Source organism: Procambarus clarkii, chromosome 59 (assembly GCF_040958095.1).
Source record: "Procambarus clarkii isolate CNS0578487 chromosome 59, FALCON_Pclarkii_2.0, whole genome shotgun sequence".
Classification (NCBI taxonomy): domain Eukaryota; kingdom Metazoa; phylum Arthropoda; class Malacostraca; order Decapoda; family Cambaridae; genus Procambarus; species Procambarus clarkii.
The window spans coordinates 18,092,893-18,120,877 of record NC_091208.1 but is presented as its reverse complement, the minus strand read 5'-3'; the positions used below and the strand labels follow the sequence as shown (position 1 = coordinate 18,120,877).

The following is a 27,985-nucleotide window of genomic DNA, read 5'->3' as shown; positions in this document are numbered from 1 at the left end:
CAGATTAGCTTCTTTTACAGCATCTTCAAGTACATGCTCACATCATCCCAAGGACAGAGGGTGACCTTGAGAACAATGACGACATCTATAACTCTATTTTACAACATTATGGAGAGAATTCCAAATGGAAATTTTCACAAGAAGTCATGACTCGAGCTAGCCAGTTGAGAAGTTCATGGCTTATGTTAAACTATACATGCAAAATGAATTAATGGACCATTTGTTTTAGGATTTGGTCTAATTTGTGTTCTAATTACATATTCCTAATATGGCAATGTAAATTGTTTTCAAGTCATCATTTGTTATGAAGTTTATGTTAAGGTAAGTAATCAAAGTAAATATGCAGAAAATTACATCATTTAAGTTTGATCCTAGATATGAATACTTTGTTTTTAAGTATACAGTCAACTATGTGCTTTTTGAATGCCTGTTATCCAATATGGGTTCAGATAAAAAGTTTGGATAACTGGTGGGGCAGGCAATCATATCAATCAATCAATATCATAGGCAATCATATAGGCAATCAAATGGGGCAGTCTGAATAAAAATGTGCAATGAAGATGGAACTAGTTTGCCCAGTGACTGTACACAATGTCACTTGAGCAGTGTTCATACACTAATGGATGCCTCAAAGCTCTAAACTCTGCCATGGCATTATGTACATTAGAGTACATGGTAAAAGGCAGTCTGCTGAGGTTACTTCATCACCATTAATCTCCACTTCAGTCAACCCAACACTATCATCATCCACCACCACCTTTTCTATCTAAATAACAATGCTCCATCAACTATAATCTTCGAATTAACAAGTGGATCAGGACTTCTCATATTGGTGAGTACAAACAAAACAGTCAAATTTCTGCATCAAAATTGCAAAATTGTCAATTTTTCCCCTAGCTTTTCAGTATGACGAACCACTTACGTGAACACAACAGGTTATCCATTCAGTCTTGGTCCCGAGGAGTTCGGAAAGCATGTGGCTGTCTAACTTAAAAAAAGAAAAGAAAAAAAAAGGATCTAATTACAAATATACGTATTAACTTGTATAATTAATGTCAAATGTTGCAGTGCAAAGTTTATGTATAAATATTGAGTTATGTAAATGAATTACAGTATCATAAGCTCATATTCACCTTGTTATCATTGATAAAATTATCCTTTGGCATTTTAAAATTCTGGAGAAACCATAAAGATGAGTTGCATTATAAGTACAGGTACTTATTAGTTCCCATTTACTTCAGGTTTGTGTATGCAGTATTTTATGATCTTTTAATATTATACACTAATAAATGGCTACATAGTATTTGTGTACAGTCCCCCAACATGGTATTCAGACCCATGGTGTTTGTTAGTTCACTACATGTTTACATATTAAGCAAGTAACATTTTTTCTTTTTTGCAATATGCAGATTCATAGGGTCAACAAATATTTTTAGCAAATCCTGTAAACGCTATTCAAGAGGCACTTGGATAAGTTCTTGCAAGAAGTACCAGAGCAACCAGGTTGTAGTGGATGTGTGGGCCTGCGGGCCGCTCGAAGCAGCACCCTGTTTGACCAAGTTATCACAAGTCGAGCCTGGCCTCAGGGGAGTAGAACTCGAGAGGGGCCTGACAGCTGAGTGTACAGCGCTTCGGATTTGAAGTCCTGAGATTTCGGGTTCGATCCCCAGTGAAGGCAAAAAACAAATGGGCAGTTTCTTTCACCTTGATGCCCCTGTTCACCTAGCAGTAAATAGGTACAGTACCTGGGAGTTTGACAGCTGCTACGGGCTGCTTCCTGCGGGTGTGTAACAAAAAGGAGGCCTGGTCGAGACCGGGCCGAGGGGATGCTAAGCCCCGAAATCATCTCCCGATAACCCTCCAGATATACTAAGATTACTCTGACCTGCATTTGTATACCAAAGTCAGCAGAATTAGAGAGAGGTTCCAACCTTCCACACCAGCAAAAGGTAAAATAGGGTAACCACTTCAACATCTGCACGAGGCTCGAGTAAGCTAGTCACTTCAGCATCTGCTCCAGATTCATCATTTCAAGAGGACTTTAGTACCAGAGTTTCTTCCTGTTCTAAAAGTTTACATCATGTACAAGTACCTTGTGCAAAACTCATATTTCTTGAACACACTGCCACCACCACTTCATTAACTATATACACAGTACTGTACAATATTTGGGTTCTTCTATGTTTGGAAAGGGAAAAGATTATGTATTCCTGTAATCAACCTATTTAAAAAAAGCTTGTCTCGAAGAAGTCCAAATAGTGTTGAGGATTATAGTGCTGTACAATAAGAAGTAAAATATAAAATATATTATAGTCCTTTAGAGAAATCTGCACACGGTGATCTTTGTGTATATCAGTGGAATGCTTAACATTTGCCATTTTCTTTATCCGTGTTCTTTGTTATGAAGGTGATTAAAAATGTAATACCATATTGTAATGTATTGCTTTATAGAACACCAGACATGTTTTGTGACTTATTAATGCACTTTGATAATGCATTGCAACATGATAGTGTAAAGTAGCAACTTTTGGGCCAGTTTGAAGGGAGTTAGTAATAGCTCCTGATTAAGGAAGATTTGTGTGATACTGTACATGAAATATTTACTAATGAGTGTCCACTCGCCTCACTTACTTACGAGCTTCATGCAGGTCGGCGTTCAATCCCAGACCGTCCAAGTGGTTGAGCAACATTCCTCAAACCCCCCCATTCCCAGTGCTACATAATTGTAATGGCTTGATGCCCTCTCCTAATAGTTCCCATTCCTTATGAGCTTACTTTCCCACAGATCTTGGGAAGCCTTGAAATGCATATCTTTTGGTTGAGGCTGTTATTTTAAAATAGTGTTAGCTTGCACAGGCCCTGTTCTAGGACATGGCCAATGCAAATATTTTTGTACTTAATCATTATTATACAGTAATGTTGTTGAATATTATTTTGTTAAAAACTCATACAAAATATGTTTGTATGCAAGATTGTAATACTGTATGTATCAAATTAAAAGGAAAATGCAATCTTTTTTTTGTATTTACCAAAGTGTATAAACAGACATTAACTTAATATTGAACACTTGTACATATTTTACCAATCTCAGAACCTCACAATTTCTATTTAGGCAGTGTCACACCCTACCCTGCTTTTATAATATTACTACTGTAAATTTAATAATAGAAAAAATATTGCAATATTGGCAAATACTAGATCTAAACCAACCCATCCTCCGAATTGACAGTACGATTTAATACTAAGTGTAATAAGTACACTTTCTAACTATCATAAACAGTGCATAATTTCACTTATGGGGCTGTTACATTTATCCAACTCCCTCCCTCGATTTAATTCTTCTCGTTTTCTGTTAAGACACTCAGAATTTTAGGATAAAGTTTTCAATTTCAATTTGCAATTCATAAGTTTTAAATATCAGGAATTTCTTTTTCAGGTTTATTAAACAATATAGATTTTATACAAAATTTTAAAATATCCTGAGTTACTTTACAATTTATTTATATATTTTAGTTTTGTTTTATTAGTTTTATAAAACTGTAATATCAATATAGCTATAGGTTAAGTACTAATTGTAATTAAGAAGCAATAAAATTATCATCTTCAAAAACTAAGACGGTTAGGTGAGGTTCTGGTTTTCTATTGAGTTTTTCAGGTAAACTCAAATATTCACAATATATTTGACTACGATTTAATACTAAGTGAAAATAAGTACAAGTTCCTAACTGCTATGAATAGTACATAATTGCACTTATTTGTCTTCTTACATTTATCACCCCATTTTTGGAGCTGAACATAGTGTATTGTACAGCTAAAAATATTTGACAAGTAATTTACAGCATTTGTAACCTTAATTTGAATAAGCAATTTTGTACGGTGTCACTGATGTACACTTCAGTAACTTGGTGAAAAGTTCAATATGCAGCATAATGGATTCCAGAACAATGGAATACAAGTTGATAAGGATGCAAGACTGACCAAAATTTCAACACTCCTTATATTTTGTGTGTTCAGTTACTTGTGTATGCAAAAAAGACTAAATGCACTATCAGTGCCTACATTAAGTCATACTATGAGAAAATAGACGGGAAGACTTTTTAAAATCAATAATAAGCAGAAAATGAGGCCACAATTATTAATAAATGAAACCCAAAAGGTGGATATGCTTCCAGAATGCCTCTACTGTACCACAACAAATAATGATGTAAAAAAATGTATTCCAAGTCATTTTTGGCATGAAGATTATTGGGAAATGAAGTACAACATTTTTAGAAGCCAAACTTTGTCCTCTTTAACAAAATGTAAAATGTAAACTACATATACTAGTACAGTATATACTATACAGTACAGTATATATATGCAGTATATAAAACAAATGTAAATATAGCAGAACACTGTAGATTACAGAAAAATGACAAAAAACCAGGGGGTAGTAACTTCCCACCTGGGCCTGCTCTCTTGTGGACATTTTCACTATCAAAGAATGTATTTCTTGCCACTAAGTTGTTATTTTGTCTTACTATTTCCACAAGATTATTTAGGGAGACCCTATTGGTATTACACATAATTAAATCATCATTAATAACAGAAAATAAAGATGAATACTGTATCATAATCTACCTCTGCCTTCAGACCAAGATAGCAGAAGATGACGTATACCCTTACATTGGTTAGATGAGCATTGATGGGCTTCCCTAATTTATCAAACCAATTCCACTCTTCTCATAGACCTCCGATAGTCACTCAGGTAAAGCTCAAACACTTCATGGAAGCTCTCCGAGTGCTCACGAGCATGCTTCGAAGCGGAAGGATTAATACACTGACATTCATAGGAAAAATATCTTGCAAGGACCCCAATACAACTAAAAACAAATTCAACTTTTTAGCACTGTATTCCTTCAAACACTAGAATCAACTTATTTTTATTTTATTAAAAAGTGTAGCTAGATTTGTTATTTTATTGCTGTGACTACCTATATCTACAAAATGGGACCTTACCAGAGAAAGCTCAGAAATTTGTAATTATACATAAATGGAATGAAATTGCAAAGCCATGTCATTCCTTTATTAAATTCCTTAATCAGTTATTCTTAATCTCGATAAATAAGAATAGTTTCAACACTGGAAACTTCGCTGCGTTGCCATGTCCTCCAGGAGTACTCGAAGCTCTTCATCTTCAAATCGTCCTTCCAAGCTGAAATAGTGATAACTTTATTAGTTTAACTCTGTTTATTGTAATCATGATTCAATACAGTGATGATTAGAAGTTTTAATAACAAATAAAATATTTTCTTTGTCATACAGTGCCAAGATTAAAAAGAAATTGCCCCAGTTCATTCCAAGATTTGTTTAAGCAAGCAAATATGGTGCTCTGTTTGCAATCTGTGTTTGAACGATGGAAGAAATGCTTGCAGACCGTTTTAAACGACCATGGTGTCTAACCTGTCATTCTCAATGGTTACTGCTTGTACTGCGTTATTACATCATCTTTCCCATAAAAATAGCCATCCCAGCGTTCCATCTACAGCTTGCTCCCAAAGGGAGTTGAAGCGCTTACACTACTGGCAATGTTGCTAGACACAGCCTGGTGGACCAAGCTCTCACAAGTCAAACCTGGCCTCGGGCCAGGCTTGGGGAGCAGAAGAACTCGCAGAACCCCATCAAGCAGGTATCGAGCAGTACTGTAAGACTCTTACTAACACAAAGTACAAAGCTATGAACATTAATTATACTACTGAATTTACTTTTAGACATTTTAACAAGGCAATTGAGTTGACAGCAAGGTATTTAATGCTCAAAAGTTGTCCTGAGGGGTTTAGCTAATACCTGAATGTGGGCTCGGGTAGACAAGTCTAATATGAAGTCCGATGCCAAATCTCTCGACTGTCCACACACTACCCGATGGTGTACCCAAAACCACTCCCCCAGTTACATTACTATCAACCATAAAAATAACACTACACTAATACCTAATGGCACACTCAAACCCAGCTGCCAACAACTCATTAAATTCCACTCCTTTTAAATATTAAATAAGCACAATATTTTTCCCATAATAAATGGCAATGGCTATTCCTCATTCAAACTCTCAAGGTTCACTTTGATAAAGAAAATGGCCTAACTCTTAAGGAGCTAGACTGTGGCAAAGAGCTTACCAGATGATAAAGATAATTCTGATTGCTTGTATGTCTTTAACAATCATTGCCAGGGAAGTTTGAAACCAGGGTGATGCGATAGCAGGAGTACTGAAGTTAACACCAGGCAGTGACAAGTATGTCTTGATAAAAAAACCCTAGCATTGAATTATAAGTTGTCTGTAATAAATTTAAAGTCCTACAACACTACCAACGTGTCCTCTAACACGACCAATTTGTCTAATAAAATTCATAATGCAATTTTAAAAAAGTTAAATTTTTTGTACTGCAAAATACAAAATGTGGAGTATTCTTACCTTGGAATTAGAGCCTTTGCTTCTTCTGGAGTTTCAGGACACAGATTTGCTAATGCTGCCAACTCAAACTTGTGCAGCTTCTTCTGGTTTAGCAGTTCACGAATAGCCTTAATTGTTGTCCTGTTCTTGAACTTTGAAAACCGCTCACAGTAGTTCAGAGTCTTCATGAACCTCTAAAGATAAAACAAATACGTGCTTATCTCGGGAAAAACGTGATAATCTGTTAACAATATAAAAGGGATAGGCAAAGTAATTATTGGGAAAAGGGCAAGTTTGACTACTTGGAAGGAATACGAGGAAATGAACCTGAGACGGGGGGAGGGGAGGAATGATGCCCATCCACTTTGATTGTTTGGGATCAAATGCTGACCTGCAAGATGGAAGGCCATTGTTGTACTGACTAGTCTGAGTGGTTGGGGGTATATATATATATAAAAAAAGAGAAAAAAAATGTGTACAAGGGCTGTTGACCTATGCCAGTGAGTTTGCTTTTATGATTTTACTTGAACCACAGATCCGCAATCCTATTTCATATCCAAAACTTACCTATTGCTGTTCTAAATCTAAGCTTATCCAATTTAAAGCCACTATTTAGTGTTAGGGTAATTTATAAGTTTATATTTTAGCATTCTATTTACATCCTTTGTTAGACACTTTCAACCATTTGTACAAATCAATTATGCCTCCTGCTCATGCTTTTCTAAGGAATGCATATTTAAATTTTGTTTAGTTTTCTTAATGAAAGTTTCTAATGCCAGGGATCAGCAGAGTATCCTTCGTTCTATTTGCCAGAAAATTTACATCCATCCTACAGCATGGTGCCCAAAACTGTGCTGCATAATCAAAGCAGGGTCTCACAGGGTCATGGTGAAGATAAAGAACAGTCTTACTATTGCTAATACTTCTAGATATGAATACTACCATTATTGGCTTTATTTAAAAGAAGTTATGCAGTCATGGTTTTAGACCAACTATTAATTGTGATTCATATACCATTTTAAGTTCTTGTGTAACGTTTCTGCATCTTCCGAATTTATTACTGCTCCTGAGCTAACCCACTTGCTTACTGTCTAAGGAAGGATCATACAGTACCCTGGTTAGCATCTTACACAATCAAGGCAGATCAACATTCTGCATATGTATAGTAGAGTACCTTTAAAACAGGATTATACTGGTGCTAGGGTAAACAAGAGTGAAAATGTAATTCATACTTAAATGCAGGCAGAAAGCTTATACTGTACAGTACATACCAAACTCAAAGCACTGCCCAGCACCAAAATGACTGCCAACATTACCCCTGTTGGATTCAAGGTTACTGTCATACTTGTGTGTGTCTTGTGTGCTCTCTGGGTGGTACCCTTATTTAAGCCACCTTTATAGCATGAAGCACATGAAAACACTGTGTTTTTTCTTTCTTTCTTGGCTATGCTTCTGACTTCCCTGCCCCTTACTTTTACTACGAGTCCTAAGAGAATTGTCTTGAACACGTGCTTGCAAAATCAAGGTTAGAGGCTGGTAGTTTGATTTCTTTTTTCACAAGAGGTTTCTTAGGGAAGTCTGAGACTCACCTGGAGCATTTCTGTTCCTCTTGCCTTCCCTGCTGATGGAAGATTTAGTATTTTACCTTCTCAAGGAATCTAGGGGAAGGGGTCATCATCTGGGTGGTCCCTGTCTTTCAGCACTACCTTTGGGTTAGGTTTTGCTCCTTGCCCTGTCTTAAGAGGCTGGCACCTCTTCTGAACTTGTGAATGAGGATGCTTGGTATTGGAATGTGGTGGAATGTGTGTCCTGGGTTTTTTTCCTAATCATTCTTGGGCTATAGTTTCTAGTTCCTAGCACAGATGGTATGTATTGCCAGGCAGATGGGATTCCGTATATGTATTTCAGCTCTGTTTCGGTACGATGCATCTTTCTTTCCACAATTGAGTACCACTCAATGTGGCCCTACTTGGAAACAATGTTCTAGTCTCTCTTTCCTGTGGAGTAGGCTTGGCGAGATCTACTACTGTTTCTGTTGTATAACAGGGCCCCATCATTTGAACTGGACTCATTTCATTTCAAATTTGGATCTATGTCTAGTGTCCTAGTGGCGGTAGTTGGTCTCCATTTCCTCCTAGCTAATGAGCAATCCTTTGTTTTTTGTGAAAGCAGCAACAGCTGTTTTCACCATAGTTAGGCGACTGACAAATCTACGTCCGGATTTCCCTGTACAATAATCACAACAATTTGTTACCGCAGATTTTAAGTTTAGCATTCGCTTGACTTATGTCGGGAGCTCTTCTCTCGGCTATTGTCCGAGTCGGCCATCTACACTGTATTTGATTTTGTGTCATTAGTCTCTGCAGCTCTGCCTTTGGGATTAAGTTAGGTTGCTGAATTCTTCATCACATATCTTTCCTACAAGCATGCAGTACTGTGTCAGTTCAAAGAGTCCAATTGGATTGTTTGGTTATTAACATCCTTTCACTTGTTAGGAAAGATTTCTGAAAGCCAGACAAGAAGGTGCAGCGAGTGTTAAACAAATCTTGAGCATCTTTCGATCATTTGAACCAAGTGTTCTAGTTAAATGCTCCCTTTTCTTGGAAGGATGGGAGTGGGGGATGGGATCCGTGAATCCAGGTAAGAATCGATTCTGTGACGCCTTTTCTTGTGCAAATATTGTTCTGTTTCCTCTTGGGTCAGTCTGGCAGGATCCATCCACTGGAAAAGGCAAGCTATTGCCCTTGATGGGCTTTTCACGTTATATCCTCTATAATGGGGCCTAAGTATAATTAAAGGTGTTTTGTCAGGCTTTGGTAAAGGGTTCCAGAGTGATTTCCTTGATGTTTCCTTCTGGATTAGTGCCATCTTCCTGCTAGTGAAGAGAAACACTCACAAGAAGACCATGTTCCTTAACCTCTCAAGAATCAATGCTGATACCAGAAAATCTTTGGAACAGAACTGCAGAACCGAACCAGCATCATAGGTCGCCCCCAGATGCATACCTTATTGTGATTCCATTGTGTAATGCCCATATCCTTTGCCAAACCATCCAAATGACCATGTTCATAGCAAATGGTTTCAAATCAGCCTTGATTTACATCCCTGGCCCTCCAGGATACTTTATGGAATGATCCTATCCATCTGAAATCCTGGAGCAAGGCTGGAGTTTTGGTAGCAAGTGGAATGCACACAGGGGAGAAGTGGAGGATACTGAGCACACACAAATATAAATAAGGAAAAGCCAAAAGAGAGTCTGGGAAGAATCACACCATATGATTAATAAATAAGCAGCAGGCAGGCCCAGGAGCTGCAGCATGATCTCTGCAAACATAGCTTGGCGAGTACAGTCAAAACAGAAAATGAACACAGATACTTGTCATACAGTAATTATAAAAAGTTGCTTTACAAACTGTGTATGGATTATACTTGTACCTCATTTAATTCCTGTTCTTCCTCTGCATTTTCATTAGTCTGCTTACGATGCTCCAGCAGCATTTGAACTTCAGAGATTAGCAGGGTCTCTGCTTTTTCAAATTCTGCAATTTTAAAAATGTTTGTGAATTTCTCATACAAATATGGACAGTTATGTAAAAAACAGTACTATATTTAATTTCAAATTGCCACTACTGTATGTAATCAGTAGTCTTCCAAAATAACTTCTTTCACATTAATGTACCGTACATCCAAAGTCGTAAAAATGAATTTTTCACCATTATTTTATATTTTTTAAATTTGTGCTCTAACCATCTTTACTAGAATACAGTGGGCAGAACAGTCTGTTCACAACCAAATGGACTTGGGTTTGATTCTTCACCACTACATGAAGTTTGGACGCATTTCCTTACACCTGATGCCTCTTGTTTTCCTAACAATAACAGGTACCTAAGAGTTAAGCAACTGTTGTGAGTTACGTTATCTTGAGATGGTTATCTGGAGATGGTTATCTTGAGATGATTTCGGGGGCTTTAGTGTCCCAGCGGCCCAGTCCTCGACCAGGCCTCAACCCCCAGGAAGCAGCCTGTGACAGATGACTAACACCCAGGTACCTATTTTACTGCTAGGTAACAGGGGCATAAAGTGAAAGAAACTCTGCCCATTGTTTCTCGCCGGCACCCGGGATCGAACCCGGGACCACAGGATCACAAGTCCAGCGTGCTGTCTGCTTGGCCAACCGGCTCCCTGGTACGTCCTGGTAAAAGCCCATAGCTGACCAAAGGAGACCACAATGTGCCTAACAGGTTTGCCATTACCAACAATGGGAAACCATGACATTCAAAAAAAAAAAAAAAAAAAAAAAATGCTGTGCATACTATGTAACACACAACTGTAATCTCGCATTACCATCAGCAATCCACAGCCCGACCACCTCCATGTGTGCACCCAACCTGCACCAGAATACCAACCCAGCTTTGTTTAGAACATCATGCACAAACAATTAAAGTCAATGTTCCCACACCTATCATGACATTTTGTAGAAAATAATAAGAATTGTGCCACTATGTCATCTCGAAAGGCTTCTTATTATGACAAATTCGAGAAAACACGTAATGAGAAACCTACCTCATATCACACTTCCCCAGTTGATATGAGGCACAAGTGTTGAAGATCAGACACTTAGAAACTTCAAGAAAACAGCAAGAGGGTCAGTATCCTTACCACCTGCTGTAGACAGGGGGGCTGTAAAAGCCTACATCACAAAAAATAATCTGCAACGTACCCACAGTTCAAAGGGCAGTTCCCGAGAAGGTAACTCAGCCAAACCTGTAATCCTGTACTGACCAACAGCATATACCTGCAGGTGAAAGGAGACTTGGATCCAGCAAGCCACATTGCTAAAGCAATAGGAATGGCCACTGGGGTTTTAAGAACACTGAAGCATATCCAAAAAACTGCAATCTGCAGTGACATGTAAAGAATTAAATGTGAAACCAAGAGGATCAGGCAATTTACACATGCAAGACAAAGAAGCATCCCAGAGATGAGGGACACCAACTACCCAGACCATCACACAGACAGGCAGGGGTGCTGAGTGCCAAGAATATATCACAGCACAGACGACACTGAACCCCAACCTAGATCACTTGGCAAGAAAGAATGCAAGCACCCATTTATCATGGAAAATAATCTATATTATTCAAGTATACTCCTTGGCTAAAGCCCCCTAACACACAGGTCTTAACATGAACAAGCACCCAGTTTAAAGACTCTTCCCCATCAAGAGGTCCCAATGACAAGAACAAGTCTCATGCACTGCCCAGAAGCGAGGCGACTCGAGGAGGCATCATGAAGAGAAAATAGCCCTCAATCCCTCAGAGCAGATACTCTCTGCTCTCTGACGTGGTACAGTGAGAAGCAAGCCAGACGGTAACCAGGAAAGGTAACCCAGGCCATGGTTACGAGCAAAATGGAATGCTATGGCATAGGAAATGTGGGTGACAAACACAGCCATTAAGCATAAATATGAGCAAACTAATTCTGCTTTGGGCCACTGCCATTTAGTTTGCCCAACCACTTGGGCTGGACGGTAGAGCAGAGGTCTTGCTTTATGCAGGTCGGCGTTCAATCCTCAACCATCCAAGTGGTTGGACACCATTCCTTCCATCTGCCCCCATCCCAAATCCTTATCCTGATCCCTTCCAAGAGTTATATAGTTGTAATGGCTTGGCACTTTCGCTTGATAGTTCCCTTCCCTTCACTGACCAAACAGAAGTAGGCCCCACAGAGGCAACATGTGCTGAGCTGGTGACATCAGGTGGAAGTGTGAGGGACCAGGGTAGTTGAGGCCCCAGGTGACTACAACTTTGCCAAAAGAACATTTCTTAAGTATTTATCAATACTAGTTGACTCAGATCACTTAATACTACAGCACAGGGCTAACTGATATTATAATAACCGATCCAAAGATATAGATATCAGTATCATTAATTATTAGGCACATTGCAGTGGCATGTCATGAAAAAATGCTAGGGTAAGCATATGACACTTAAGATATTTGATAAAGTTGAAGTATAAATATTACTAATTGTGTTATTAATTATTTCCATATATAAAACAGGAAGTATGTATATTAACAAAACATTATTTTAACTTGGCATTTTAAATGGAATTCGTCAAGGCTTATGAGTAAAATGATCAGTAACTTTGCTGTATAATTCTGGCTTGCTCTGAAGATCATGCAGGACATCCTCCCAATCCCCACCCATGACAACAACACAGCCTATCTGCCCAAAACACTTCTATCCCCCAACACCCTCTTATCATCACCCCTCTTGACCACTTTGTGAAGATAAAAAAATTTTTTTTTTTTAGACACACACCAATAGCTAGAGATGATAATCAAGGAAAACCCCACAAACAGTCCACCGCCGCTGACACTAATAGTGCTAACACATATTTATGAAACTACTGTTATACATTGCTCTATTAGAACTTTGGGAGTAAATAGGATTAAACTCTTTATGAAAGTGGTCATAGTACTGCTGACTGGAGCAGTGTGGGTTGCAGCATAGCACATTAACACTAGTGGGTCATGTGGAAATTTTGATTGATGTATATACAGTGCATCAAAACCCAAAAACCGGGAACTTGGGAGGCTGTCTGGATGGATGGGTAGGTGGGTGTCTGTGTAATGGGGACTCGCTCCCCTCTTCTACAGTAATCGAAATCTTTGATAAATGCTTCCACACACCACCACCTCATATTCCCATTAGGTGGCAATATCTGAAGCATAACTAAGTCAATCCACTGGGAAATTCCAGTAAAACAGGAAAATGGAAAGTTTCAGAGCCTACAATGTGTTCTAGTGTATAAAGTTAGGAATGCATTATTGAAAACTTTAAAAACAACGTAATATTTAAAAAAAAAATTTGTTAACATCTTCCATTTTCACATATTAGAAATGAAAAATATTAAAAAGTAGCAAAAATTGCAACTACTAAAATGTAGTAAAGCATCAGTCAGATACAATGTAATTGACTATATAGTACATGAATACTTGCACACATATTTTTCCAAATTTTTGGTATAAAGACAAATTTAAATGCTTAAGAAGGCAAGGCAATATAAATATAACATGCTGGTGCTGATGCAAAAGAAAAGATAAAATATCTAACATGTTTTTATTTATACACAGCTTTTTTATACACAATTTATAAATATACATCAGTATTGACAAATTTACATCAGTATTGACAAATTTACATCAGTATTGACAAATTTACATCAGTATTGACAAATTTACATGAACAAGTAACAAAAGTATTGATACATTGTTACATACATAATAGGACTGAACAGGTATTAAAAAAAAAAAGCATAGACTAATAAAAATGCCATTTTCTGGATGAGTCCCAGAGGCTTCCTGGAGCTATCGGGCTAATGTGCAATCTTTAGACCAGAGCAATAGTCAATGGAGTTCTGCCTACCGGGGCAGAACACTCCACTAGCCAGAACATAACTCCCTCAGAGAGGTGCAGAGAGCAATGGCCCTGGAAAACCCCCTTGTAGTTGGGGGTTAACCTTATCTGCCATCGACCAGGGTTAGGCACCCAGAACGGTAGGCATAACAAAATAGACCCCATACGGTAAGAAAAATACAACTGAAAGCAGAAGAGAGAGATACAACTCCCTCAGTTCCCAAGGAAACAAGCAAACATCACCCTACGTCGTCGTGTCACTCTTCCATGCAGTTCCCCCTCCTTCCCCCAGGGAGGAGAAGCCCCAGACCCACCTCGTCGGCTACTCGACCCCAGTTCGTTGGCTATTGCAATCCGGGGCGGTCGTCATCTATGGCCTCAGTGTCTCAAGCAGTGTTTCCCTTCGTGGTGTGGTGACCAAGTGTACCTGGAGTGTACTGGTGCTGCATGCCCTTAGGGCGGCCTTCCCTAAGTACTCTGAGTACCACCCTTGTGTGTCAGGGTTATCTTTCCTGGTGTATTTGGAAACCGTTTCCATGGTGGTTCTTGCTGCTCGGTTTTTACCCCGCCCTTGGGGCCAGCTGGAGTTTTCGTGGCCCTTGTTTGGCCTTGGGTAGGAAGTGGTGGTGTTGCTGGTTGGGACATTAAGGTATTGCACAGCTTGCCTACCTAGAGCAGCAGCTGGTTCCTGTTTTTCCTGGTGACATTGTACTTTTGTGGGGGTTTTCTTTTACTTTTTGTTTTGTGTGCCTGGTAGAGGTCTGCCTGCAGTGGCTTTAGGTCCACTTATGATATTCTGGTGACCCTCTGCTAGGCCCCCGTGATTGTACACATCACAGGGTTTACAGTGTTGTGATCATCCGCCCCTGTTAACTTTGGGTCTAACTGGTTAGCAATACCTTGCCCGGGCTTCCTGTAGCAGTCAGCCTACGGGCCCTGGAAAACCCTGTTGGGGCTCGGTGGACCTATGGATGCGCTTTCCGAGTTTCAGCCCGCCTCGTGCAGGTTTGAAGGTTTCTGCGTACTTTTGTCTCGGAGACCACTGTTCCCCCCGTCATGCTTCGTGTTGGGTCAATGACACCCTTGACCCAGTCTTGCGAGTCGTGTTCTCTGCTTTTTTCTCCAGTGCTATTCTGATGACATTACTGTTAGGGTACAGGCAGCATCCACACTGCATGCTCTGTTTAGGTTGCTGCAACGTACAAGGTTGGTTGCCCACCCAGATGCCCCCATTTTGGTTATAGGGAACCTAACATTCCTGGTCCTGGGCGTTCATGTGTGACTTTAGATTGGAGGTTGTAGCCCATTGCCTCGCTTTCAAGTCGAGGTTAGTCTGGCTGCCACCTCCCGGGTAAGTCCCTCTTTTACTTATCCTTGGTTATGTAGCTCCAGGAAGCAGACGGGGCTCTACACAGAAAACCAGCATTGAATGTAATGAACACCATTTTCTAGGTGAGCCCAAAAGGCTCCCTGTCACCCTCCCTCCCTTCAGTCGGCAGTTTTCGCTTTCCTTTTGATGCCAAGGCTCTGAACTGGGGTTTAGTAGCCACTGCAGTGGGTCCAGGGCTCCCCCCTTCCCTTCTTGGGGACGGCAGTAAGTGATGTGCCGGCATAGGGTGACGTTTGCTTGTTTCATTGGGAATTGAGGGCGTTCTACCTTCCCGTTTGGCTTTCGGTTTTATTTTTCTGACCATGTGGGGTCTGTTTTGCCATGCCCACCTTTCTGGGTGCCTAACCCTGGTTGATGGCAGATAAGTTAACCCCCAACCACAAGGAGATTTTCCAGGGCCATTTCTTTCTGCGTCTCTCCAAGGGGGCTACGTGTTGGCTAGTGGTCCCTGGTAGGCAGAACTTCCATTGACTATTGCTCTGGTCTAAAGATCGCATATTGGCCCAATAGCTCCAGGGAGCCGATGATGCTCCCATGCAAAAAAAAAAAAAAAAAAATTTACAAATAAAATTTTATAAATTCTTCTTTGGCACTTCAATTAACCAAAACATTACATGCACAACTGATATGTGAACACTGTCAGTCATATTAATACCAAGTTATGAAAAGATTATACAGTATATTCAAGCACTAGACCAGAGTTTCTTAATTGGGGTTCCCCAAGGTAACTAGGGGTTCCGCAAGAAATACTGATAGGCTAATTCTAACAGCATGCAAATGTATTTTTGTGTTTAATTTTTCCTCATTTAACCAGCATCAAGAGCAATGCCAGAAATAGTCTCCTTTCAGTTGACAATTAAATCCATGTGTGTTTAAAGTACAACCAGGAATTATTTCAAGGGGTACAAGGTTGAGAAACGCTGCACTAGACTGTCAATGTGACACCTATTTAGCTTGTGTACACAAATTTTACATCAGCTTTTGGAACCTTCTTCAATGCAATCATAGTACAGTATTTGTTGATAAACATACATATCTCAGAACAATATAATATAGGTCAAGGAAAACAATATGAAATAAAGATGTTGATAGAGACATGCATTATGTAAGGATGTAAGGTACAGGCTAGTTTTGTACATTTTTACCTTGTAAAAACAAATACATTCACTCTTGCAAGAACAAGAATGTAGAAAATGATGTTACTGATGTTTTTATTGTGTGGCCATCATGAATGCTAAATTACCACAAATGTTAGACTTAAGGATTTATCAGGAGGAAAAAAATCAGTGTTTTATTAGTATTGATGTTTCATTCAATATTTATAACTTGTGACCTAAATGTCATCATCCACAATAAGGTCTATTCAAACATGTCATTTTCCTCTAAAAAAAAAATCTGTTTTCCAATACTGTACAACCAATCCATAGCTGGTGAAGATAACCAATACTAATTCAATTTATTATTTTTTTGGAGTATGGATGAGGCCAGCAGACAGTAAATAATCAAATATTTTTCTTATTTTATTTACATCTATCTTAATTAGTGTTCTTGCCTGTGCTAATCTTAAGCCATCTAACTTCCGGCACTCATCAATAAATGCAGATTTAAATCGCAGAAAATCTTCGGGCACCAAGCGAAGCTCTGAAGCAATTTGTTTCTCAGTGTCGTTAAGGTTCTCGTAACCTGGTTTGCCAGTGATGTTTAGTGGTATGCTGACTCTACGTGAAGCTCCCACAATGGCTGCATCAATGTTGACAATATTTTTATTTAAAACATTCCACTTTACATCTATTCCATCATTTTCTGACACTACAAGATTTCGCCTTTCCTTAAGATTTGCCTCACGTTTTCTTTTCAAAGTTTCATATGTCATTATACCTGTTTGCTTTGAGATACCATTAGACCTGTACTCCATCAAGTCACTTATCTGTCGTTTTAATTCAGCTTCACATTTCAAACCCTCTAAAAGCAGGTCACTTTCCATTGACCCAACAACACTTAAAAACCTTGGAAGAGCATCAGCAAAGTTTTGTGGCAAGTATGGTCGATAACGACCAAGAGAAAGAGTCGATTTACTCATTGCTATAAGACCATGATCCCTGATGAGCTTCTTTCGTTTATACCTCTCTCCTAATCTCCTCCTGTATATATCCAGCAGGGCAACTTGTAGTTCAAAACCTAGAGAAGGCTTTTTATCCTCTTCGAATAGCATGAAGTCTAAATCTTGTATATCTACTTCAGCCATGTTGTCATACTCAACATCAAAGTCTCCACGAGCTGCATTATATCCAGCCATGTCACGACACACAGATGTTCCTGGGAGAGGTCTGGGAGGATCATCTACATTTCCTATGTATGAAACAGGTTGTGGAATGACGGAGTGTGTGGATTCTGTTCTTATTACTTGTGGCAATTCTGGATGAGGATTTTCTATATAATATTTTGTGTAATGAGCTCTGCATTGTTCTGCAGACTTGCCTGGTATGTGGTAGCTCACATCCTGCCAGTTTCCAATACCACAGTCATTTATTGCATTTATCAGCATAATTTCCTCTTTAGCTTGCCAACACGAGTCAAGAAGACTAAAGTCAGTCCTGACCACCATGTATGAATGATCATTTTTGTGCATACCAAACTCTGCTCCTTTACTAAAACATGGCATGCATATAACAACATCTAAACTGTTGTCCAACTGTTCACACTGCACACACTTTATGTAAGGTTCCTTAGCAACACTATAACAGTGCTTGCATTTAATGGGAGGGTCGGCAATTGGATCCAGTAGCCCACCCCTCTCCATACCAGCTTCCAACAAGGCACCCAAACCTGGAATACAGCAAAGTGAGCCTTAGGTGGCAATTTCAATAACAGTACTGTAGAAATAGTTCAATACTCTAACATGTCTATTGAACAAGATGCACGAGCTAACTTTTTATCTCAAGTACTTATAACACCTTCCAATCTTTCCATATTCAATCTTCATGGGAGACTACTAACACTTAAATGCCGAAGACAAATATCAGTTTATTTAATGTTTTGCCTGCAGGACTTCCAGGAAGATCAGGAATAACGGAAGACATATACAGTACAGCATTATCCAGTGGTATGCCTATGAGATCAATCATCATGTTGGATGCTTACCAAACAGTTATCCAAAACAAATATGTAAACAGCTAACAATCAAGCATAGCATTTTATTAACAAACAACCCATTTACTTATTAAAATGATTTAGCAGTCATATGCAGTACAGAACTGTGTGTGTACAGATTCTATGCACCTACACTATGCAATGGCGCACTATGCAAATAGTTAAGGGTTATTCCATGCCAAATCATCGTGAAAAAGTGAACTTTTCAACTCTATCATCTCAGATTTTCATGAAATTTGTTAAGATGATAGAGGACATCAAGTAACTTGCACATGCAAGATTTTAGCATTCAGTGTTGCACAATATTCATACAACATGGTTGCCAATGTGAAAAAATTAAAAAAAATTGCATACCAGCTCAACCCAAAAATTAAAAACTTTGCTTCTGAGGCAGAACCTTTATACTGTGCTTGTTTTGAAGCTAAGGAAGCATTGTTTTAATTAAAAATGGTTTTACATTACATTTTTTTCATTTCACGATGACATGACCTTAAATTTTGTCATTTAAATTTTTGGGAAAAAATATGCTGTACAGTTAAAGGCATTTTCATTTTTGGACGACTTTGGGAACAAGAGTATATATAATAACAAAAAAAAATGAAAGTAGCATACCTCCAATTCACATTAAAATACATTAGCACATGGTTATGGAAATTACCGCCTCAGAGAATGAAATATAATGTCATACACAACTTTGAGGAAAAGTTTCACTCATAACAAGTCCGTGCCTTCTCTGCAGCACTTCTGAGCTTTGAGTGTCCACAGCAGTTATAGTGTAAATTCATCCATTGAAGGTATATAGCATGTGGTTCAACTTTAGCGAGAACTTGTTCAATCACAATGTTCAATACGTCTGGCTGGCGAGGATACACGCATGATGAGGAATGAGCCATTGGGATATAGGAAAATTATCAAAACCTCCTGTAATGTTGCATTCACATTCATGACAAACCTAACCATCAGGCATCATTATGTAGAAGCAAGTCAAAAATCTTATTTCTTCCTAAGACAATGTTTCATGTGGGATATTTGTTTGTAGCACTTGTTTTTACAGAAAAGCTCTTATTATTCATTCTGTGTTCCAGGTGTGAAAGCCTGAAATGTTTAAGTTCCAGGTACTGGCCTAGCTGCTTCATGTGGCCCTCTAGTAATTTCTCATTCTCCATTATTTCTTGCTGACACACACAATTGCAAAGTTTATCTTTCTTCATCAATTGATGTGCTTGACCCTTCCTCGTTAACAAACTTTTAATTTATTTTCAACGGTTGTCGCATATCATTTGTTCATTATTAACACATGGTAGTTATCCATTCAGCCATGGATAACATTTCCCTTAATTGTTTTCTATTTCTGCTGTGACCTATAATATCAAATGGGTTGCAGCACTGGGTCTATGTACTTCTTATCTACTGCCACACACTATCAAGTTATCACCACTTCCATGCATTTTTTCCAGGTACAGTATATAATGTTGCGGGGCTTGGCATTCCCTTGTCACTAGGTTCCACTGTTTACTACTGGGGGATGCATCTCAGGTTGACCCACAGAGCAGGGTTCATCCACCGAACCCGGCCTTGCACCCCACAGGGAGCGAGATAGCTCGACCACTCCCTAATCTCCACTCCTACTTGGGCGATGGAACTCAAGAATTCCTCAGGTCGAGCTGCCCGACAAAGTTTCCTCAACAAGATTGCCAACTCAGCTCGCCTCGCATCACATCCGAGTACTACTCTAAACTCAGTGGTACAGTATTTCTATCTCCCAGTCTAGCACTCAAGTAATAAGGTATGGTGCCCAGTATCCCCCTCAACAACAAATCCAGAAATTAAGTGGAGGAAGGAAACATACGTAAAATTGATGGATTTACTTTGAGATAATTTACAAGGGCTGTCGGACCTCAATCATCCCTATGAGGCTGGTTGATACCTGGTTGATGGGATTCTGGGAGTTCTTCTACTCCCCAAGCCCGGCCCGAGGCCAGGCTTGACTTTTGAGAGTTTGGTCCACTAGGCTGTTGCTTGGAGCGGCCCACAGGGCCACATACCCACCACAGCCCGGTTGGTCCGGCACTCCTTGGAGGAATAAATCAGTTTCCTCTTGAAAATGTCCACGGTTGTTCCGGCAATATTTCTTATGCTTGCTGGGAGGGTGTTGAACAACTGGGGACCTCTGATGTTTATACACTGTTCTCTGATTGTGCCTATGGCACCTCTGCTCTTCACTGGTTCTATTCTGCATTTTCTTTCATATCGTTCACTCCAGTACGTTGTTATTTTACCGTGTAGATTTGGTACATGGCCCTCCAGTATCTTCCAGGTGTATATTATTTGATATCTCTCTCGTCTTCTTTCTAGTGAATACATTTGGAGGGCTTTGAGACGATCCCAATAATTTAGGTGCTTTATTGCGTCTATGCGTGCCGTATATGTTCTCTGTATTCCCTGGGCTAGGCTGTCTCGTAAACAAACATGTCTCTGTACATACAAAATATATTATGATGCCTCTTTAATACTTTGTAGTCTCTTGATCACTGCTCCTCAACTCATGCCAATAATCACTGATACATATATTTATGACAATGCTGTCATTGCCAAAGTTACTCTACCAAAATGTTCGATAAACACTCTACCGTAATTTGTTATAATACATTTCCTAACCAAAGGGGAAAATGGGAGGGGCCAAATGTATCTACCTGATTTAACATTATTGCAGCTTGTAGATCCTGCACCTGAGTAGCTCCTCATAGAATAGTACTGTAGCGGTAGCTTGCAGATTCGGTGTCGGATAGCTCCTTATAGATACACGACGGGCCAACGATCCTCTCATTCCTCGTCAGGCTCAGCACCTCACCAGTTGTTCCCCACCCAATGACAGGTCTAGGACAGCTATTGATTGGCTTGTCCCGACCAACACTTTATTTACTGGTCCTCTGCCTCACCACAGTCTCGTCGCATGACCAAACGATGGACTGATTTTTTGAAGACCAAAACTGCTACAGAATTCGGCTCAGTCTCCACACAGCTTCCAACGTACGCAGTCTGCAGGAAATGTCCAAAACTCTCCCCTCTCCCCAGCACCACGTAAACAAGTTACTCCAAGGACCCCTGCCAGTCACCAAATTCCTGGTGTCCGTCTTCACACCAATAAGCTCTGCTACACTACTCCCGTGGAGTCGACAGGTCTTCCTCCTCGTGCATGTCTGCTGTCAGAATGTACATCCCTCTAGAGGACTAAACGTATCTCAAAAGAGTGAGCACACGAGCACACTTCCACTCAACTCGATGCCCCAGTAGCCAGCAAGCTCAGTTTATATGCTTCCCTGCATGTCTGACGTCATGCAACGTCACACCTGGGGCACAATGGCATGGACCAACCTTGCCAAGCCCCCGCCACCAACCAATCACAGTCACGGCTGGCACTGCTCTTATAATGCACCGGGATCCTCGCAGCAAACTCTCTCTGGGTTTGCTCTGCCATACCTATCATGGAGGAGACACCAATAGCCTCATCCCAAATAAAAAAAAATTGCAATTTCTTCCATTATGCAACATCATACTTACCTTCAAGTATTATCAAATTAACTAATGCTTCTTGTAGATATTTACGAACAGAGAGTGATGACTTATATTCAGAAGAATATAAGGGTTAACAATAACTAGCAATATCCACTGCACTGGGCAATGCGCCTGTAGGCGCTCTACAGGTGGTGCTCAACGCACCTCAGGGATCTTATAGGTATAGCGTATGATTCAAAACTCCCTCGGCTACATGGGGTTCACATCAGCTTCCTCAGGGGTCTTGTAAACAGACTTTTTTTTTTGGGGGGGGGGGGGAACAAAACATTCCAAAACATCAAATTTTTGATGTTTTGGGCAAAACATCGTGGGCAACATTCCCAAGTGCGAGAGCCTCAGTACTGAGGAGCAACCAAGGCTGATGCATACAGCATGAGCTCAAAGCACTGCTGTTCAGCTTCTGACCACAACATGTAACTGGTATTATTTAGCCATGATAGTATTACAGAAGACCGAGTGTGATAATGGCTGTGTACAACGTTCAAATACAGTGGCACCTTGATTAACGAGCGGCTTTATCCACGAACATTTCGAGTAACGGGCGAGCCCCTCGCAGAACATTTGTCTCTACTAATGAGCTTTTCCTCAGTTAACGAGCGTTTCCGCTGGTTCTCAGACACCTTTTACGACACTTTTGTTGTTGTTTTGCAAGACGAGTTTTCCACACGAGTTCGGTGCCGGAACGGATTAAACTCGTTAATCGAGGTGCCACTGTATCAGTGAATCAATGCTATTCAAGATGTTCACAGTGCTAGCCACAGCACAACAGCATTATTTCGTCCATCTTTGAATCTTCAAACAACTTCTTACGTTCCTTTACAAAATAAACTTGTGGTCTTCTTGATTCTGAAATCGCCTTTATCAACAAATCATTCTTTCACCTTGGTTACCCTTTGCATTTTATCAACTGTGCCTATTCTCAAGCTAAACAAAATTATGGGGGGTAGAAATAGCCTAAGCTACTCTATCCCTTTGAGATGTATTTCTTTCTTGTCTCAATAAACATACTTGAACTTTCATCCTAAACCTGCTTCCAACACTAGTAGTACTGTGCTCTGCCTTCCCTTCATATCTGACCTTAAAACTTTTACTAATACATTTCGTCCTCTTGACATAAAGCTTGCCTTTCGACAAACTAACACACTTCGTAGCAATCTAGTTCACACTGCTCCTCCCGCTTCTAATGCTGCTGGTGTCTACTCTATTTCCTGTTCGTCTTGTCCTCTCCAATACTTTGGTGAAACTGGCCGTAGACTTAATGACAGACTTAAAGAACACAAAAGAAGTGTTAAGTCTGCAGACACACAAACAGTGCTCTCTTCTGCCATGTTAGGGATTCTAATCATCCTATTGATTGGTCTTCCTCCAAAATAATCTTTCCTGCCTCTACTCTACACAGACAACGTTTTGTTGAATCGGCTCTAATACACAACGTACCCAACATGAACTCGAGTCCTGGCTTTGTTGCTGCCGACTCTTCCCTTTCACAGTATACAGTATACTCAAATGCTCTAAACTTTCCAACAAATGTGACCTTACATATGGTTACCCTTCCAGTTTCTTTCCTTCTCTTTCCTTATTTCTTTCCCTTGTTTTCTCTTACGATCCCTTGGTTATTACTATCCTTATTACTATTCTTATTGGGTTGGTATAAATAGTAGCTGCCTCATATGGGCCAATAGGCCTTCTGCAGTTACCTTTGTTCTTATGTTCTTATTCCTATTACTATTTCTTTATTACACCTTACCTTGCATACCTTTTGCCTTGCTTTTTCTTTATCCAAGATTCCTCTCACCTCTCTCTTGCCTATTTATTGCCTCGACTCCTTTCCTCATAAAAAAAAAGTTACAGCCCTGCTCCTGTGCCAGGTAAGTCTACTTCAGACTAACTTAGAGTCTTAGATGAAGAAAAAGCAAGGGAAAAGGTATGCAAGGTAAGGTGTAATAAAGGAGTTGGTATAAATATCAGCTGCCTCGTATGGGCCAATAGGCCTTCTGCAGTTACCTTTATTCTTATGTTCTCATGTTCAAGCTCACCATAGCCCGTGCTACTTGGAACTTTTAGTTCCTAGAAGCTAAATCATTAACATTTCCTCATCACAATTGACTTGAGAATGGTCCAGGATGGACCAAAACGTCGTCGTCCCTTCACTTTCTAGTGTGTGGTTTGGTCAACAAAGTATTATTGTGCACTGTTCTTCATTGCAAGTAAAACACAGCAATGAATATACAATGAAGTTTTGAAGGAAGCATTGAGCACTGCATGTAAAATGTTGAAAAAGAATAGAATGAATCCTACAGTGGTTCAACTGCAGGATAAACCACTGGCTTTGCAAACTGAAGTAGAATGGAGCAGTGTATGTTGATCAGGTTAACTTGTCGCACTTATAAGTCATTATAAATGAACACCGCACTACTTTTGGCCAGCTCACTGTACTGTCCTACTTTGATCAACTTGCTTTACATTTGTTAAGTGATTTATGAACATGAACAACGTTTCAAGCTCAATAAGACACAGTGAAGGACGGAAAACAAGAGGTGCTTTTTCCACCTATAAAGTTACAAACTCATGAAACGGCCTACCCACTGAAGCTGTTAATGCAAAAACAGCTCTTGAATTTCAAAATCCAGTTAGATAAAATCATCAGGACAAATTGTGGGACTGTCATCAAGTTGCCAGCTTCCTGTCCTCGTCATGGCCACTAGAGAGAGTGGTCCTCAGGTAAATTCCCATAAATTCAAGTACAGTCAAAATAAGCACCAATACACAGTACAGTATAGTAAAATAAAGACAAAAATGCTAAACACAATCACATTATGGTTAGATTATTTGGTTTTTAATTATGATTATCCAGTATACTTGTACAAATAATACTGTATACCACGAGAAAAATTGTGCAGCAAGTGGGTGTGTAAAGACTTAACACTTTTGATCGTTAACGACGCAGTATGGCGTCGAAAATTAAAAAATTTGACCTGCTTTTGCACTTGGCTGCAGGAGGGGCGTGCAGTGGTTTTGGACATTATATGCACATACCCCTATAGGGAATTTCATTGCGAATACATTAATACCAAAATTAAAGACCTAGGACGAGAATTGAGGTAACAAAGTTGAAAAGAGTACACACATTTAATTGCTCTTGATGAGCGCTCACGGGGGTAACGTGCTGTCACTTTCTCTGTTTGCTGTGGGCAGTATGCAGAGCTTTCAAACTTTATACATGCATATACTCCTGTAGGGAATTCTATTGCGAACACAATGATACCAAATGAAAGACCTAGGACGAGAATTGACATAACCAAAGAGAAAAAAAAGAGTGTACACATTTTATTGCTCTTGCATGCTCCCTGGTAACACGTTCTCACTTTCTCTGTTTGTTGCGGATGGTATGCCAGGCTTTTGGACTTTATATGCCTTTAGTCCTGTAGAAAATTCTATTGCAAACATATTGATACCAAATTGAAAAACTTAGGACGAGAATTGAGATGACAAAGTTGAAAAAAAGAGTATAACCTTTTCAGTATTACCACGCACTCCCGTGGAATGCCAGGCGCACCTTGGGGTGGCGTGGCACCTTCTTGCTCAAAACGCAAAAGTATCAAGCACGTTAAGTTACCTATAAACCATAATGATGATGTACCAATGATGTGAAGATGCAAATTAACTGGAAACCTGACACTTACCAAATGACACCACTTCAAATTTCTCATAAGATACCCAATTAATTATTAATACCCTGTGGATTAAAAACTAAATAGTCCGACACAGTGGATGATGTTCACATCATCATCAATCTTTTAAACATTTAAGCATCACAAGCAACTGGTTGGGTATTTGTGCAAAGAACTTTATAATTGGCTAAGTGGACTTTGGTAAAACAGGCTTCCTGTCTCCAAAAAATGGGAAGCCATTACACACAGATATCACAATTGCGTGATGCATCAAATGAACAAATCCCCAAGGGCCATGACGAGGATTTGAACCTGCGTCCGAGAGCATCCCAGACGCTGCCTTAATCGACCGAGCTATTAATCGATTGACCATGTCATAGCTCATTTGATTAAGGCAGCGTCTGGGATGCTCTCGGACACAGGATCGAATCCTCATCACAGCCCTTGGGGATTTGTTCATTTGTTGCATCACGCAATTCTGATTTCTGTGTGTAATGAAGTAAGAGTGAAGACGGAGAACAGCCTATTGACATAGCTCGAGTGCATGGGGGGAGTTGTGTAAAACCCTGGTTTGTGCCTTGGAGAGGCTGCAGGATCCAGTAAGTTCAGTAGAACTTCGGTTTCAACTCCTTTTGACCATGTCATAGCTCAGTCGATTAAGGCAGCGTCTGGGATGCTCTCTGATGCAGGTTCGAATCCTCGTCACGGCCCTTGTGGATTTGTTCATGGGAAGCCATTATAGGAAATATTAGCATGAAGAGTTTGAAGCATCTTTAGTAGCACTTACAGGTAATATCAAGGCAGTTAGCCACATTTAAAACAGGAAGAGTATAGTGAACATGGCATTAGTAGTATTGAATATGGTGTATTATAGATTATTAAAAACAATGACGAAAGTGACACCAGAAGGCTATGTCTCACAACTATTAACTTCTGTGCAGTGGTTACACACTCGCCAATTTGTAGACAGATTGACTGGATGAACTCCAGGGTAGTTGGGTAAGGCTTAAAATTGAGCTATGTAAATGGAAAGTTCTAAACCTGCTAACAGAAGTCCAAAATTCACCTGCACCTGTACCCACCTGGGATACAAGTAACATCGCACACAAGACGATTCGCAGACTAATTTTAAAACCTACCTAACCTAGCTCAACCCAACCCAACCTAACTGAGCCCAATACAGCCTAACCCAAGCTAATACACTGATTGTTGAAAATTAAGCCACCCATGAAGTGGCACGAGCATGAATACCCCATAAGTGGTAAATGTTTGTAATGAACGTGAAGCTAATACAGCCTAGTAGTAGGCATCCATCAGTCTCAGGAGACTATGGTGTTGTGCTCTGGAGTGGCCTCACTAGGGTGCAAAGCCAGGGTAGGCTGATATGGAGGAGAAGCTGTTACCCAGGCAGCCTAGCATAACAATAAATATGATTGTTACGAGCTTCGTCGAATAAATTCGCGTCGGTAAAGACCAAACACACACTACCTATGTAGGAAGGTAATAATAAAAAGAAACACCGTCCCTCCCCAAGCCAAATACCTTTTGGGAACTGGAGTTCAGTTGCGTCTTCCTCTGCTGCGTCGTTGCTCGCCTGTGCGTCTGCCATGATAACTACGCTTTAATAAGCCTGTGACCGGAGCAAGATGCACGAGAGGACGTTCCCGCACGAGTGCCTCAGACCAGTGTAAACACTCTCACTACGAGCCTATCGATATTTACTTTCCTCGAGGGTCGCTTCGTATACAATAAAATATATAAAATATGGTTACACTATGGATTTTCAAACCTAATCTAATCCATAATAAACATTAATAAAGTTTAAAGTATATTTTATACCGCTGGCTGAACATATATTTAAACAATTTTGTTTCAATGAGAAGGCATTTTCGTTTTGTGTTAATGTGTTTATTAGGTATACACAGCAATGTGCTGCTACCCTATTCTATATGAAAGATTATAAAGTGTAGATAAAAACCTAGCTTTAAGTTCATCTAGTTGATGTAAATAAACTACTGTACCATTGCTACAACTACTGACTCCATATTGTAATAGTCTATGCCTGCCATCCTAAAGTGTCGCTCTTCTAGCATTCTTTTGTTATTTTCCCTGAACGTTCTCATTTTATTAGCTCACTTCTTCTTAATTTTAAGTACTAAATGTTTTACACATCACACCTTTGGCTAAAAAAAAATGTCTATTTTATGTTTTTGCCTCGGGCCATCTGAAAACCCACAAACATGATCGAACGCACAAAATGCTAGACTGTGACCAGTTTTTAGATAGACTCCTATTACATTGACAGTGTGATAGTTATACATATATAATAATATGTATTTAGGGTAAACGC

General features: G+C 39.7%; 2 protein-coding genes across 5 annotated transcripts in view; one reads left to right on the top strand and one right to left on the bottom strand.

The window, feature by feature from the left end:
* NitFhit (NFT-1 protein) overlaps positions 1-3,011 on the top strand; it is a 36,243-nt gene extending 33,232 nt beyond the window's left edge. For all 3 annotated transcript variants that reach the window (XM_069306915.1, XM_069306916.1, XM_069306917.1), the window contains one exon: positions 21-3,011. In XM_069306915.1, the coding sequence (XP_069163016.1) occupies positions 21-212 (192 nt within the window). In that variant the 3' untranslated portion in view covers positions 213-3,011. The remainder of the gene's footprint in view (positions 1-20) is intronic.
* On the bottom strand, positions 3,007-27,392 carry LOC123768106 (DNA-directed RNA polymerase II subunit RPB4). 2 transcript variants are annotated; one of them, XM_045758420.2, is made up of 4 exons: positions 27,178-27,346; positions 9,866-9,969; positions 6,452-6,624; positions 3,007-5,194 (listed from the first exon to the last, which is right to left on the bottom strand). In XM_045758420.2, the coding sequence occupies exons 1-4, from the start codon at positions 27,242-27,244 to the stop codon at positions 5,116-5,118; spliced, it is 423 nt and encodes a 140-aa protein (XP_045614376.1). In that variant the 5' UTR covers positions 27,245-27,346; the 3' UTR covers positions 3,007-5,115. The 2 variants fall into 2 exon arrangements, with proteins under 2 accessions (XP_045614376.1, XP_045614375.1); XM_045758419.2 differs by lacking the exons at positions 3,007-5,194; positions 6,452-6,624; positions 9,866-9,969 and adding an exon at positions 13,538-18,064 and having other exon boundaries at positions 27,178-27,392.
* Positions 27,393-27,985: the final 593 nt, after the last annotated feature.

Coding starts and splice junctions, on each gene's coding strand:
- LOC123768106 (XM_045758419.2), bottom strand. CDS start 27,244: ATGGCAGACGCACAGGCGAGCAACGACGCAGCAGAGGAAGACGCAACT. Junction 18,065..27,177: donor TGAACTCCAGTTCCCAAAAG/GTATTTGGCTTG, acceptor GCTGTATTCCAG/GTTTGGGTGCCTTGTTGGAA.